Below are 14,918 nucleotides of genomic sequence, written 5' to 3'. Positions count from 1 at the left end.
AATTAGTAAATCACATACCCTAAACCACAGCTTACAAAAGTATTCAAATACATTATGTACAATAAAAAAACAAACTGGAATGCCACCACTAAAGCTTCAACAATGTTGTCTTGAAATACTCGCAACATGTATTTAAAAACTGGAGGGGAAAAGAATGGTCCCAAGTGGTACCAACATAAAGCAATACTGTGTCCGATGTACGATCTATTAAAAAAAAAAAAAAAAAAAAAAAAAAAGAGGAAAGAAAATAATATGTTTGATTCATGAAAAAACGGTGGGTCCGAGTTTCAAGTTTAATAAAAACCTTTAACTTCTGTTGGAACATGGAGGATTGCAACCAACAACATGGCCACACACACACACACACACATACACACACACAGAGATGTACTTGTCAGAGACAGTTTGAACGCTTTGTCCTCAGTTCTCCAAGTATCTCGTCTCTGACAATATGTTTTGATCTTGCAAACCAGAAGTACTAAATGGTCAAGGTCTGAATAGAGTCCAGTGTTACCTTAGAACTGACCCCAATAATAATAAAAAGAAGAAGAATTGAAGACTATACACTGTTTTCCCATTGTAATTCTTGACAAGTTTCCAAATCCTGACACAACTGATACAATAAAGTGAACATGCAAAGCAAATATTTCAGAAAAAAAAAAAAAAAAAAAAATAAAAAATTGAGATATTCTCTGAACCATACAGAAAGTTGACAGTTCATGTGATTGATTTGTCAGATTAAAAAAACAACAACAGCACATGAGATATTGATTTTAATCAAGCACCTGTCTTAACACACACACACACACACACAACAGACACACACACACACACAGACTGAAAATGGTTTCTCTCTTTTCTCTCTCTCTCTCAACACATAAAAACCAAACCACACCAAATTAACGCAAAAAAAAAGAAAAAAAGAAAAAAAAAGAGAGAGGTTCAATGTTGTAAGTTCACACATCAAACACAACTACATCAAAGGATGCTGTGGTCCAGTCTAGTAATATCATAATTATGCACAACTAAATGACATTCACAGAGCTTCATGAGATCAAAACTCAACCAATCTAAATATTCACCATAAAACAGACACGGTCTGGGGTCCATAAATGTTCACGTGTACAATTAATGCCAAAATATGAAATAATCATAACATTAATAAACACAACACAATCCAGCTGCTGCCGAATTACAAAGTAGGTACAATTGTCCATCTGCTATTGTCTGTTCATTCCATGCTTCGAAAAAAAACACCAAACAACTGAAGACATGTTGTTTAGGTGTTTGCATGGATGCACTTAAGTATACTGCTTGCACGCAGGCAATAATTCTGTTTTGTTGGTATCTACAGTATAATGTTTGTACATGGATGTATCTAAGTGTGTATGTGTGCATGTTCTTGCACATATGCAATAATTCTATTTTGTCACTCATCTATGTCCTCATGGATGCACTTGAGTGTATTTGTGCATGCACTTGCTTATGTGCAATAATTTGAGTTTGCACATGCCCATGGATGAATATTCCTCTGTGTGTGTGTGTGAGAGAGAGAGAGAGAGAGAGAGAGAGAGAGAGAGAGAGAGACAGACAGACAGATAGACAGACAGAGATAGAGACATAGAGAGAGAGGCAGAAAGCGAGAGCTAGCATGTGTGTGACCTTCCTAGTGCAGAAAACACCTACAAAATACACATGCGAATAAATGAGACAGACAAAAGTAATATTTACTTCCTTAGCACATATGATACACAACACACACACACACACACACACACACACACACACACAAATGCTTTCATCAAACACCAAGCACAAAATCATATCTACAGTTTCAGTGTAAAAAAAAAAAAAAAAAAAAGAGAGAAGAATTGAAGTGTGGTGACTGATCCACATACCCTACACCACATCCACTTTAAAAGCAATTAATTAAATTCTATAAAGAGAGCAGATGATCTACAGCACACAAAGTATATAAATACTCATGGGAAACAAAGTTTGTCCATTTCAAATCGTTCCAAAACAAACATCTTCATAATATTAAGTACACTTTTCAACGTTAAAAAAAAAAAAAAAACACCTTGAAAGAAGTACACATGTTAAGTACTGATCTTCACCATTTCAATCAGGCCAGACCCCAGTAAATACATCTAAAAAGATTTTAAAATAGGTATGTCAAAAAAGAAGAAGTAAAATAAAATAAAACGAAACAAGAAGGAAGATGTGCCAGCAAAGCAGACTGAAAAGTGTGCTACCAAGAGATCTGTGACCCACTGATTTTATCTAACTTATTCCACTCCAGGTACGAGTCAACTTGTAACATAGTTACTTCCCCTGCGGACCTGGTACAAGTCTTCTCCTACCAACACACTATTCTAAATTTAATTTATTCTTGATGGGTACAGTCAGCATTCTAAACTGAGCCGTTTACGGATTCCGGAAGCATGAAAATAAAGTTCTGTTTCAACAATGAAATCAACCATTCTCCATCGATTTTCGCCATTTTGGTGAACAACCCTACTTTTTACTGCAGTAGTCTCATGTAGCGCTGGTCCAGGGAAGTTGAAGCAGGCATGTAGCTGTAGGGAAGAACGAGTTAAAATAACTCCTGACAACTTCAGTCACCAGCACTTGACATCGCTGCTGACATGCACAGGGCCATCCTTCAAGCGCATTTTTCAGGTGCACAAAGGCCCAAAACAGCCATTGAATGATTTCAGTGAGAGGCCAGAGGCATCAAAACCATAATTATGCAGCCTACATAATTAAAATCATCTCTCGATTCTTTAAAACGCTGCGTGAATAATACCTGCTTTCCATGAAGGGGTCCATAACTTGTGAACTCTGTATATTACTTTCTTTTCATGACAGATATCTCTGAGTAAGTCAGATGATCTTGTATCACCCGCAAGACTAGCATTCAGACCACCACTTGCTGACACCTGAAAGCCTTGCACCCAGACCACCACTCAGATCGAAAGCCAACAGATTTTTAAGGCAGCAATTCTTCAGACAGAAAACAACAACAACAACAACTAAAAGAATCAAATAATGGGGTTGATGTCTAGCTCTTAGATGTCTGGCTCTTACTTAAGTTCACACGCTTAATTTTTTTTTTTCTTTTTTTTTTAATAGTCTTTGGCATAGTCTGTAAATTTCATACACCCAAGTTTCAAACATGCGAGACACACAAATCAAAAGACAGGCAAACCACACACGCAGATCAAATGCAAGTTTATCACAGCTGCTAAGACATGACAGCACACAAAATCAAAAGCTTTCCGAAGCTGATAATAAATTTGTAATACACTGATATGACAAAGGTCATACATAAAGAATGGATACATTTTCAAGAAAAAAATTTTTTATGGACACAAGGAGAGTGACATATAATGATAAAAAAAGGAGAGAAAAAGTTCTTTGCTCCTAGATTCTTCATTCCTTGATTCATATTTAAAATGAGTTCTCCAATCATACAAGCTATCACAGATTCATTCACTCAAAAATAATGCAAAGCAAACAAATATGCGTAGTAACATGTACAACAGGACCAGAAAACACCTGGGCAAAAGAAAAGCCTTGGAAGATGGAAACACCATGGACAAATGCACACCAATCTCAAATGAACAAAAAAATGGGGGATTAGCATTTGAAAAAAAAAACCCAACCAAACAACAATAACAAAAAAACAACGACGAAGAAACAAAACCAAAAACTCCCTCTAGCCACTTTGTTTTCATCTCAAATTAAACGGCTAACTGTACTTTCTTCTAAAATTTCTTTTTGCTTTTGTTTTTTTTCCTCTGTTCTGATTTCAAATATAGCATTAACTCTCTCCATACGAACGGCGAAAGAGACGACGTTAACAGCGTTTCATCCCAATTACCATCATCAAAATATTGCAAGCGGAACACTCTTATACTGAAGAGGTGAATGTTGACAAAGAATACAACAATTCTGACGACGGAAGCTAAAGGTTGGGTCATTCAGACACCCACTGGACATCCGAGGGGTCTGTGTAGAGGACTGAGAAGAGAGGACTGGCCGTACTGAGTGAGTTAAGGCAAAGGTTTTCATAGGATTGCTCATGATGTGGGAATCATTAGTTAACATAGCAGACCTTTTCCATAGACCTTTGCTGTTAAAAAAAAAAAAAAAAAAAAAAAAAAAAGAAAGAAAGAAACAAAAAGTCCCAGGAAAGAGAACTGCTTTCATATTGTGTCTTTTGCAAGGGAAAACATAATATATTCTTATATTATGAGCGGGTGGATGGGTTGGTGGTGGTAGAATTTGAGGGGCTGTGAGTGTAAGTTGGTCATGCCCTGTCTCTCGAACAAATCCAGTATGATAAATAGAATTGTGCAATCAACAACCATCTACCTGAAGATCTAGTCATCAGCCCCATCCACATGTAATCTGTGGCTTCTGTTCAAACGTGTGTATGAGAGAGAGAGAGAGAGAGTGCATGTGCGTGCATGTGTGTGTGTGTGATGTGTGCGTGTACGCGTGCGCGTGCATATGTGAGTATGCATAAGTTTTGTATTGATATGCACATGTATGTATCCTAATTTCTACTGTATCCGTGTTTGTGTATGATTTTTGATTTATGTTCATACCTTGTTATGTACTATCCCCCCCAATATTCCTTGCTAGCCCAGTACATTTGGTAATAAAGACATATTCTTTTCTATCTGGTCTTTTTGTTGTTGTTTTTAAGGGGGTGGGGGGTAGCTTACTTGTAAGACTGTGCTCATGACACATTCTTTTTCACAGCAATCTATTAAAGTTCTTTCTTTTTTTTTTTTTTTAATTAAATTTTCGTTTTTGTTTTTGGAAGGGGAATTTGAGTGGGGGTAGTGGGGGCGGGGTGAATTGAATTGATAAAAGCCTACAACCAAATATAATGTTATGAAACAATCTTAAAAGTTTTAGTTTTAACATAATAACTGTAATAAACCGTTAATCACTGACAAATCTCAAGCAAATTCACGTATATGGCCTCCCCCATAATACAACAACAAACACACATGCATGACATACACATAATCATATACAAGTGTCTCAAGCATTCCACGTATACATCACTCCCCACACAACAACAAACAACACATCTACGATATACACATGTATACATACACTGCTCCAGAAGCACTCTCATTGCACAAAATTCCAGTCCCTCCTGGTGTCCTGGTCATTTCCATGAAGAAAAAAAAAAGCAATCAAAATACATGTATTCAACTGATGGCTGCATAGTGCAGTGAAAGTTATTTCTTTATCTATTTATTTCATTTCACTTTTTTTCTTTTCTTTTTTTTTTATCTACATGGTTCATAAAAAGTTAAGAACCACTTGGGAACCTAGGCCAGGCTGCAAGAGGTGATCTTTGCAGTTTGCTTAGAGTTTAGCATGTTCCCAAAAATACAGAATTTACCATGGAAACAGGACATTCTTTTTTTTTTTTTTTTTTTTTTTTGCTGCCCCGTCATCTGCACCATTTCAGTGGCATTACTCCCATGCCGCTCATTTAGATTTCCCCGTACACAGCCACACCACCCGGGTCCTTCCGTCACAGTTCCGGCGTCAGCAGTCCACAGGCAACCATCAATATTAGGCCGTCAGTAGGCCACACACCAGGGGAGACCCTGCACTGCTGTTGAGTCACTTTGGTGGTGCTCAGTAGTGCCTGTTCTGATTTCACGTACTTAGGACACCACCGAATGAACCCCCCAACTGACGACAACAACAGCTCAGTCGCAGAGCCAGACTGAATGAGCGTCACCCATAGAGTGGGGACTGCCGCCACGTCCCTCCAACTACAGTCCCCCCCATGAATCTGCCGCAATGTCTAGCGCTTTGTCCACACTGAGATGAAGTCTGTGGTTCTTTCTTTGTGTGTGGGTGTGTGTGTTCTTCTCCATGCAGTCCACATTCAGTATGTCTGGGGCTTTGTCCACACTGAGATCATCAACTATCATGTCCTATAATGTGAGGTAAATATGTACACAGACCTGATCTGCTCTGAGCTTAAACAAACAACAAAAACAACAACACAACATGTCACATTGTTGCTTACAGTCCAACCGGCCACAGGGCCAGGGCCACATCAGGGCTGCATTCCCCACCCCCCAACCAACTCGCCCCCCAAAATAACTACATCATACATGAAACATCAGGGCTGCATCCCCCAACCACCCCCCCATACCCCCCCCCCCCCCAACTTGCCCCCCAAAGCAAAATAATCACATTATACCTGAAACTTCAGGGCTGCATCCCCCAATCACCCCCCCCCCCCCAACCCTCTGCCCTCCCCCCAAAAAATTAACCACATTATAACTGAACAATCCCCCCGCCTCCCCACTCCCCACCCCAAAACAACAAAAAGCAACAAAAAAAATTGTTGATTATAGCCCAGCAAATCACAAAGGACCATATCAAAACTGGCCCTTCCCTCCCCCCCCCCCCTTTCCCCCACCCCCACCCATAAAAAAATCAACCACCTTAAATCTGCAAGAACAAAAACAAAACAAACAAACAAAAATCAAAAACCCTGTACAACAACACAATTCACAACAAATGATCTTAATCTTGCCATCAATCAAACAAACAACAAAACAAAACAAAAAACAACAACAAAAAATGAGCAAAAGAACCATCACATCATGTATACAGTATTACAACTGGAGAACAAAAGGGACCAATGAACAGGATACCGAAGTGCCGCACCTCAGATGAAAAAAAAAAATCATAACTGGCAGTAATCAACAACACTATATTCCATAGCGAAACTGGCAGTAATCAAGCAATCATAAATCAAACAAGGAGAAAACAACAATGACAACAACAACAACTCTGAAAATCTTTTGATTTTACTCACACAGCCATAAAAAAGTCACTCAGCATAAAACTGAACCAAAAGCAAAGAACATACTGTACTGAACTGTACATGTAACAGTGATGAAAAGTGATACCAGCCAATGCTTTAGACAAGAAGAATTATGTGCTTATGCAAAGATTTACACATAAAAAAGCCTCTTTCACACCTATGCTGGATCTAAGAATGTAGCAAAAAAAACAAAGCAACAGCAACAACCCCACAACAAATTGATCACTTGATGAGCAAATCATCAAACAATAAATAAAAATTAAAATATCAGGTACATTCATCAACAATTCAACGCATTCACATCAATACTGCAGGACATCACTTGAGCAGTGTGGCAAAAAAAAACCAACAAAAAACCCCAAACCAACAACAAAAAACAAACAAAAACAAACAAAAAAAAAGACAAAAGAAGACTGATTTGAGAAACGTCCGCTAAGTGTGCGTTTTGAGTTTATACAATCAATCTGTGGCCAAATAACCTGTATACAAGACATTGTCTTGAAGATGAAAATCGTGCATTTTATGACAAACAACTGCATGACAGGAAAACAGATGACATTTTCAATCAATGAAGCATTTGATTTAACATGAAATCTCAAAGTGTTTTGTAACAAAAACAAAGAAAAAAAAAACATTCACACTTCCACCCTCCTACATTTTTTTAAAATTTTTTTTATCATCACACAATTTGTTTGTGTCACAAACACAAAAGAAAAATAAACTATGTAATATATACATCTGTGTGTGTTTGTGTGTGTGTGTGTGTGTGTGTATGTGTGTGTGTGCATGAAGAGAGAGAGAGAGAGAGAATGAGAGGGAGAGAAAGTGACCATGTGAGAGAGGAAGGTGGGGTGGAAAGTGAAAGAGAGAGAGAGAGAGAGAGAGAGAGAGAGAGAGAGAGAGAATTAACTTTCAACCAGCTTGACTATCATAACATCTTGTGCACATAAATAAGCTACAATTACTATCATTCACATCAAAGGTCTTCACTGATTACAGTGTAGATCAAGAGGATTTCAGTGTTACATCATTTGACATTTTGATGGAATGTTCCTGAACTTTTAGAGGGTACCATAACTGTCACTGCAAGATTTTGAGACAAAAATCACCAAAATATGGAAAAGACGAGAGAGAGAGGGAGAGAGAGACAGACAGACAGAGAGACAGAGATACAAACACTTTAACAGACAAGGTTAAGAGAAAAGCTCCTGTGAGTTGAACTTGCTTGGGGAAAAGGAAAGCAAATCTCAAAATATAACTATTAACACACACACACACATACATAAATGTGTGTGCACAAGCACACACACACACACACACAATTCGTTTGACTGACACAGAGTCATTTGTCAACCTGAACAAACAACAAATATAGCATAGAATCAACAAAGAATTAAATAAATTGTCAAACAAAAAATGATTTTTGTTTCTTCTGTCCTTGCCTTTACATGTAACGCCTTCTTATTTTAAGCCGGTGGGCCCACTTTAACACACAAAGTCCTCACTGAAGTCAAAAAAATTTGAAGGTCCTTTTCATTTAAGGCCATCAGAGTACTGAATTCATATTTACTGTTGTTTAGGGCATGGCATAGGAAGGTGGGGAACAATCCTCTCCATCCACTGTTTTAACCCTCCGCAACTAAAGTCAGGCACACACTCAAACTTGGCTGGAGTGAGGAAAATCAGAATTAAGTACACGTTCCAAGGACACGACACCATGCTGAAATGAGGTCTCGAACTCTGATCACTGGTAAGCATTGGATCAGATGTACAATGCCTAACCGACTTTGCCACAGCACCTCATGGAAATAATGAAAGCTTTTGTGAGCAACTTCATCATATGACTGTTTTTTTTGTTTTTTTTTAAGTACTCGAGTGCACAGGCAATTGTGTTGTGATAAAGGTTTCTCAGTTCATTAAGAAACAGTGCATTCAAAACAGTTGAAACATCTAATAACCAAGGGCCAAATAATCATGTGAATTGTTTTTGTGTCTGGTTTGGTTTTTTTTTCGTTGTTGCTTTCCCTTTGTTTTTAACTTTATTCAATGTTCTTGAAAACAAATTCAGTAACTTTTTTCAATGTTTTAAAATCTATTCAGTTCCTCTTAAATATGGTTACACCAGTAAGTTCTTTTCCCCATCAGTCACAATTTAAACAAATTCAATTGCATTTCTAATCAATTAGTAAACCAAAGTCAAATGTGATTTTTTTTTTTTTTTTTTCAGAATTGTCAAGTGCTTCACTTAAGAAATGTTCAAAAGTAATTAAATTGGCAAACACTATATCTTTGATTTTCTTCATCCTTGTTTCAAGACAGGCCAAAAAAGAGGAACACAGAACATGCAGATGACAACTAACTGTGTTCAGGAGAGCAAGATAATTCTTATGTGTCCAGATTATTCTTGAACTGATTTTACATAATGTGTTGAGGACTAATACAAAACCCAGTAACAAGCAAAACACACAAAAACACACATCATATTCTATGTTTGCCCATGCATGCACTGTCTTTATAAAAAAATAAAAAAATAAAAATAAAAACAACTGAATTTGTTCTCTTTTTTCTAATTTTTAGAGAAGAGCTGGAACAAATCATTCTTTAATCAAATGAAAATGATGACCAATGTGTGGCAAGCATTGCAGTGGTGCAAGGAAATTAACCATTTACACAAGTTATGGTTGACCAACATATGCACAATGTACAGTTACTTCTCTCGGTCACTGTATATTTTATTCAAAGTTTTGTGATCAAGCATCTGTGGAAAAAAACGAGAAGCAAACCCAACATCCAAAACATTTAATACATTTCTCCTTGTCCATGAACAATCTTGACTGCTCCTACATTCCTCCTTGTTCAAGAGGCAATCTGATGTCTAACCCGTTCAGTGTCAAGCCTATTCTATGTTCAACGACACCTATTTGCAAAGGGATTATTACTATCATCCAGCCGACCACACAGGGCCATATCAGGTCTGCCCAACCATAGAAATATCCAACCATACTAAACACAAACTATCACACACAAAAAAAAACATTATGATAAACCAACAAACACAGTTCATGACACTTTATCTTAACCATTTAACTCCTAAGGGCAAATAAGATTAGGCCGTGCTGATGACGCCAGCCATTTCACTTGACTTAGCATCCCCAGATCACAAAAATTCATTAAAAAGGGGGAAAACAAAACAAAAAAAAAACCCAAAAAAACTTCAAAGCCAAACAAAAATACATAAGGCCATAATATAGGCAAATAACACTACAAGAATGGACAGCTAGTGCCCATCCCAGTGTTTACAATTTTGCTTTTGATCACCAGAGCAAAACAGTCCCCAAGGGAATGCCAGGGATCTTTCAGCATAAACAGCATCCCCACCTTCCAGAAATTCTGTGCTAGAAATTTCCTTCTTTTCTATTGCTCTCTTTATTTCTGCCTTTTTTCTTCCTTCACTGTTGTCTGTTTTTTCTGCCTTCAGAGTCCATTTCCCTTTCTTTTTTTTGAGTAAGCATTGCAAAGGGACGTTTTGGTCACAGGGTATTAATCAAAATAAATAAATAAGTAAAGTTCAAGCATGCAACTACTCAACAAACATGTAAATAACCTTTTTTTCTGAAAGGAAAATGAACACACTATTCAACAATGACAGTTTTGTGTGATTTTCGTGATTTTCCGATAGGAAAATTCCTACAATGACTGACATGGATGGAAATTTCCATCCTGGGGCACTTAAGGGGTTGAACATTTCTTTGTTGAAGAAGCAATCAGTATTGACTGTTTCAACATTTCTCCCCTTGTTCAGAAAACATTCTTCACAACTCATGCAGCTCTTCCGAAAACATCAATCAGCCTCAACACATAACGCTTGTTCCCTACAAACCTTTCCATCAACCTAAAGCTCTACAGTCTCTTCAGTTTTGCTTCAACGAGGATCGCAAACAATGATGCATGCAAGGAAGGAGCTAAATGCAGCAGCAGGCTGCCTTGACCACACACATTTTTATACACCCTGCTGGTTTCTTTTTTTTGTTTTTTGTTGTTTTTATTTGCAATGGCATTAAAGCTTAATACTGGCTGATTTGACCAACAAATGAGCACACCAACAAAAAACAAAGGCTTAAGAAAGACAGGTTTAAGTCAACTGAACACACACACACACACGCACACAGACCCAAACAAGAACAATAATAGTAATACACATCCAACACCACCAAATGGAAAAGAAAACTGCCCCCCAAACTGCAAATTTTTTGTTTTTTGTTGTTTTTGTTGTTGTTTTACATAATCACACAAGAATCACCGAGCTGTAGAAAGGAAGCCACCAAAGACAGAGAGATCTAAGTTGTTTTAATTGGAAAAACAAAAACAAAAAAAAACACAAAAAAAAACAACACACACACACACACACCAACATGTGCATGAATTTATTCCTTATCATACAGGTATGCATACATTCCTCTATTTCCTTTTTCTCTCTCAGGCACATGCGTGTATGCATGTGCGCGTGCATGTATGTGCGTGCGTGTGTGTGTGTGTGTACGCGTGGTTGTGTGGTTGTGCAATTATGCATGCTTGTGTAAAACATGTACAAGCTTGTCACTTCTCAGATTCATTCCCCTGTTTTCACTCTTTATATCCATTTATCCGTTGTCCCAAGTTATCCTTACAAACCAGCGCTTCTATGGTCATTAGCTCTTTGAATATGAGGATGAAAATTTCAAGCTGTAAATAAAGACAAAGAAGAAAAAAATCTTTAAAAAAAAACCCAACAAAAATAAAAGAAAGATGAAGAAAACTGAGGAGAGAAAGGCAGAAACAGCAACATACACTCCCTGCAAACAGCAGGTGCACAATAATGCCAGAATCAAATACATGATCTGATTTTTTTAAACAATTTTTACAGGAAATAAATCCATTAATCAATCAATCAGTCAATCACCAAAAAGTTGGCTTACAACAGAAACAAACCAGAGGTACTGACAGGATTTTTTTTTTTTTTTTGAATGTCTAATAGATATAATGATTTTCTAAGATAAAGAAAGAAAAATCTCAAACCTAAATCAACAAAATGCACACACACGATCACAAACAAGAAACAAAGCCAGCCACACAAACACACAGAGAACCTTTCACAGCCACAGATTCACAGTCCTCCAAATCAACATATTTTCCATCCTGGAAAAGAAAAAAAAAAAAAAAAGAAAAGAAAGAAAGAAACAATGAAAACAACACAACAGATCATCCCAATCAAGATGAAACAGACCACATACCACCAGGAGCTTCACATCATCAGTCCCTCAACTCGGGGAGTCGTCAGATGATGATGAAGAGGGGTGGGGGGTGTGTGGGGGAGGCATGAGGGCTGAAGAGACAGACCGCCGACCGCCTCCATGCTGTTCTGTTGGTGGCTGTCGAGAGAAGATCCAGGAAGGTCAAGGTCATCCCCTGCCAAGTCCTTGATGTTGTCAGACCAGGGACACGTTTCTCTCATGCTAGTTAGGTGGGGTGCTAACAAGACACGCTAGCAAGGTGCCTTTCTTTGTTGTTGTTTTTCACCTCGCGGCAAGTTCTTTTGCTTTGTCTAGGCGAGGTAGCTTTTAGAGCAACTTTGCGGCGAGGTAAGGATACGTTCTACTTCCACTCACACCCTTTTCTTTGCGCATGTATTTCTCGCCCTCGTCACTCACTCTCTCGCCACTGGCACGCAAGCGGGCCTGTGACTAAGAAGAACAGGCCTCAGCTTTTGCATTGTCACCTACTTTTCCGTACTCCCGATCCTCCCAGCCACAATGAAACAACAGATCATCCAGTGACAAGACACATCATTACATCACACACACACACACACACACACACAAAATGAAACACTGGAAAGAGCACGAGAGAAACCTGGGTGACTGAAACAAAACAAAAACAACAAAATTGCTGTTGCTGCTGCTTTTGTTAGTGTTGTTGCTGGTGATACTGTTGTTGTTCCTGTTGTTGTTGTTGCTGCTGTTGTTGTCAATGTTCCTGTTGTTGTTGTTGCTGCTGTTGTTGTTGTCAATGTTCATGTTGTTGCTATTCCTGTTACTGCTGCTGTTGTTGTTGCTGTTGGTGTAAATGCTCCTGTTGTTGTTGTTAATGTTGCTGTCGTTGTTCCTGTTGTTGCTGTCAATGTTCCTGTTGCTGTTGTTAATGTTGCTGTCAATGATCCTGCTGTTGTAGTTGCTGCTGTTGTCGATGTTCCTGTTGAAGTTGTTGTCTCTGCTCTTGCTCTTCTTGTTCCTGTTGTTGTAGTAGCTGTTGTTGTTTTTGCTGTCGATGTTCCTGTTGAAGAGGCGGTTGCTGTTACTGTTGTCGTTGCTGTTGCTGCTCTTCCTGTTCCTGTTGTAGTAGTAGTAGTAGTGGTAGTGGTAGTGGTGGTGACGGGAGGATGAGGCGGCGGTGATCTAGACTTGCTGGGAGGTCATGCGGCGATGTCGCTGTCGCCGGGCTCGGCAAAGAGTCCCCTTACGTCCAGCAGGGAGGCCAGCTCCAGAACGATGCGGTACAGCGTGGGGTGCTCCAGGATCTCCTCTGTGGGCAGCGGGGGGTGCGACACCGGGTAGTAGCTGGGGCCCTGCAAGGAATGAGAAGAAGAACTCACTAAGTTCTAAAATAAATCCCAATTAACCGTTTCTAGGGGGGTGGGGGTGGGGGGAAATGGGGATGGGGGTGTAGGGAAGGGGGGGTGGGGGTGGGGCTGGGGGTGGGGGGAATATTCTTGAAGCTTCAATCCTTTTTCTCCTCCAGAATGATTTTGTTTTGACAGAAGTTTGTCTATTGCGAACAATTGTCGACTGCTAGCAGGAAAAAGGATCTCTGTGGGCAATGGGGGGTGGGGCACTGGGTAGTAGTTGGGGCCCTGCAAAGGACGAGGATGAGGAGGAGGAGGAGAAGAAATTGTTGAATTTCAAAATAAATAATAAATCCCACTTAACCGTTTCTCGAAAATTAAAAAAGACAAAAAAAGGGGGAGAATATCGTTGTCGAGCTTCAATCCTTTGTCTAATCCGGAACATTTTTTTTTTTGATAGAATTTTGTCTGTTGCTTTAGAAGAACAATTCTGTTGACCGCTAGTAGGAAGGAAATTTTCTAGTAGGAAGGAAATTTTTTCTCTTTTTTTTCCCCTCTTTTTTTTTGGGGGGGGGGGGGGGGTTTGGGGGGGATGGGGGGGGGGAGGAGGTAGACAATAAAAACCCATTCAGAGTTTTGCTTCTTCGCCCGGGGTGGGCTGGAGAGCAGGGTGTAGACAATAAAAATCCATTCAGGTTTGCTTCTTGTATTCAATCATTCATTCATTCTTCAGCATTTATAAATACTTTTTACTTGGGAGGATTATGTTAACTGCAATCAACACCATACATTCAAGTCTGCTATTGTACGTCCACTCATCAAGAAACCATCTTTGGATCATAATTGCTTGAAAAATTATCGACCTGTCTCTAATCTGTCATTTTTATCAAAACTGCTAGAAAAGATCATATTGTCTCAGCTCTTAGCTCATCTGGAGCAGAATGGCTTACTTAATTCCCACCAGTCAGCTTATAGACGTGGTCATAGTTGCGAAACAGCCCTTCTTAGAATAGTGAATGATTTGCTTTCGGGATTTGATGAGGATAAGATATCTGTTCTCGCTCTCTTAGATTTGTCAGCAGCTTTTGACACTATCGACCACTCTATCCTCTTGAACAGACTTAAAACTTCCTTTGGTATTCGTGACACTGCACTAGCATGGATCACGTCTTACCTGTCAGATCGTACACAGAAAGTGTGTGTAAATGGTACATACTCTAGAATATCTGCCTTGAAATATGGTGTCCCACAAGGGTCCGTCCTAGGTCCTGTTCTTTTCGTGCTGTATGCGGCTCCTGTGTCGGATGTCATCAGTCATCATGCGATGTCGCATGAGAGCTTTGCTGATGACACACAACTTTATCAGTCGGCTTCCATAGCTGAATTTGATGCACTGGTGACTCAAACACAGGAGTGCATTGCTGGCCTAAAGGACTG

At 39.0% G+C, this 14,918-nt stretch overlaps 1 protein-coding gene across 1 annotated transcript in view; it reads right to left on the bottom strand.

Annotated features, from left to right (window-relative positions):
• Window positions 1-12,257: 12,257 nt before the first annotated feature.
• The window catches only part of LOC143289882 (protein SCAI-like), a 48,070-nt gene continuing 45,409 nt past the window's right edge, over window positions 12,258-14,918 (bottom strand). The window contains exon 15 of the mRNA XM_076599089.1: window positions 12,258-13,484. Within this exon, the coding sequence (XP_076455204.1) occupies window positions 13,332-13,484 (153 nt within the window). The 3' untranslated portion in view covers window positions 12,258-13,331. The remainder of the gene's footprint in view (window positions 13,485-14,918) is intronic.

The sequence above is a fragment of the Babylonia areolata genome, chromosome 14, assembly GCF_041734735.1.
Source record: "Babylonia areolata isolate BAREFJ2019XMU chromosome 14, ASM4173473v1, whole genome shotgun sequence".
Taxonomy (NCBI): domain Eukaryota; kingdom Metazoa; phylum Mollusca; class Gastropoda; order Neogastropoda; family Buccinidae; genus Babylonia; species Babylonia areolata.
Note: the sequence above shows the minus strand (reverse complement) of the source record. Positions and strands in the feature narration are given on the sequence as shown.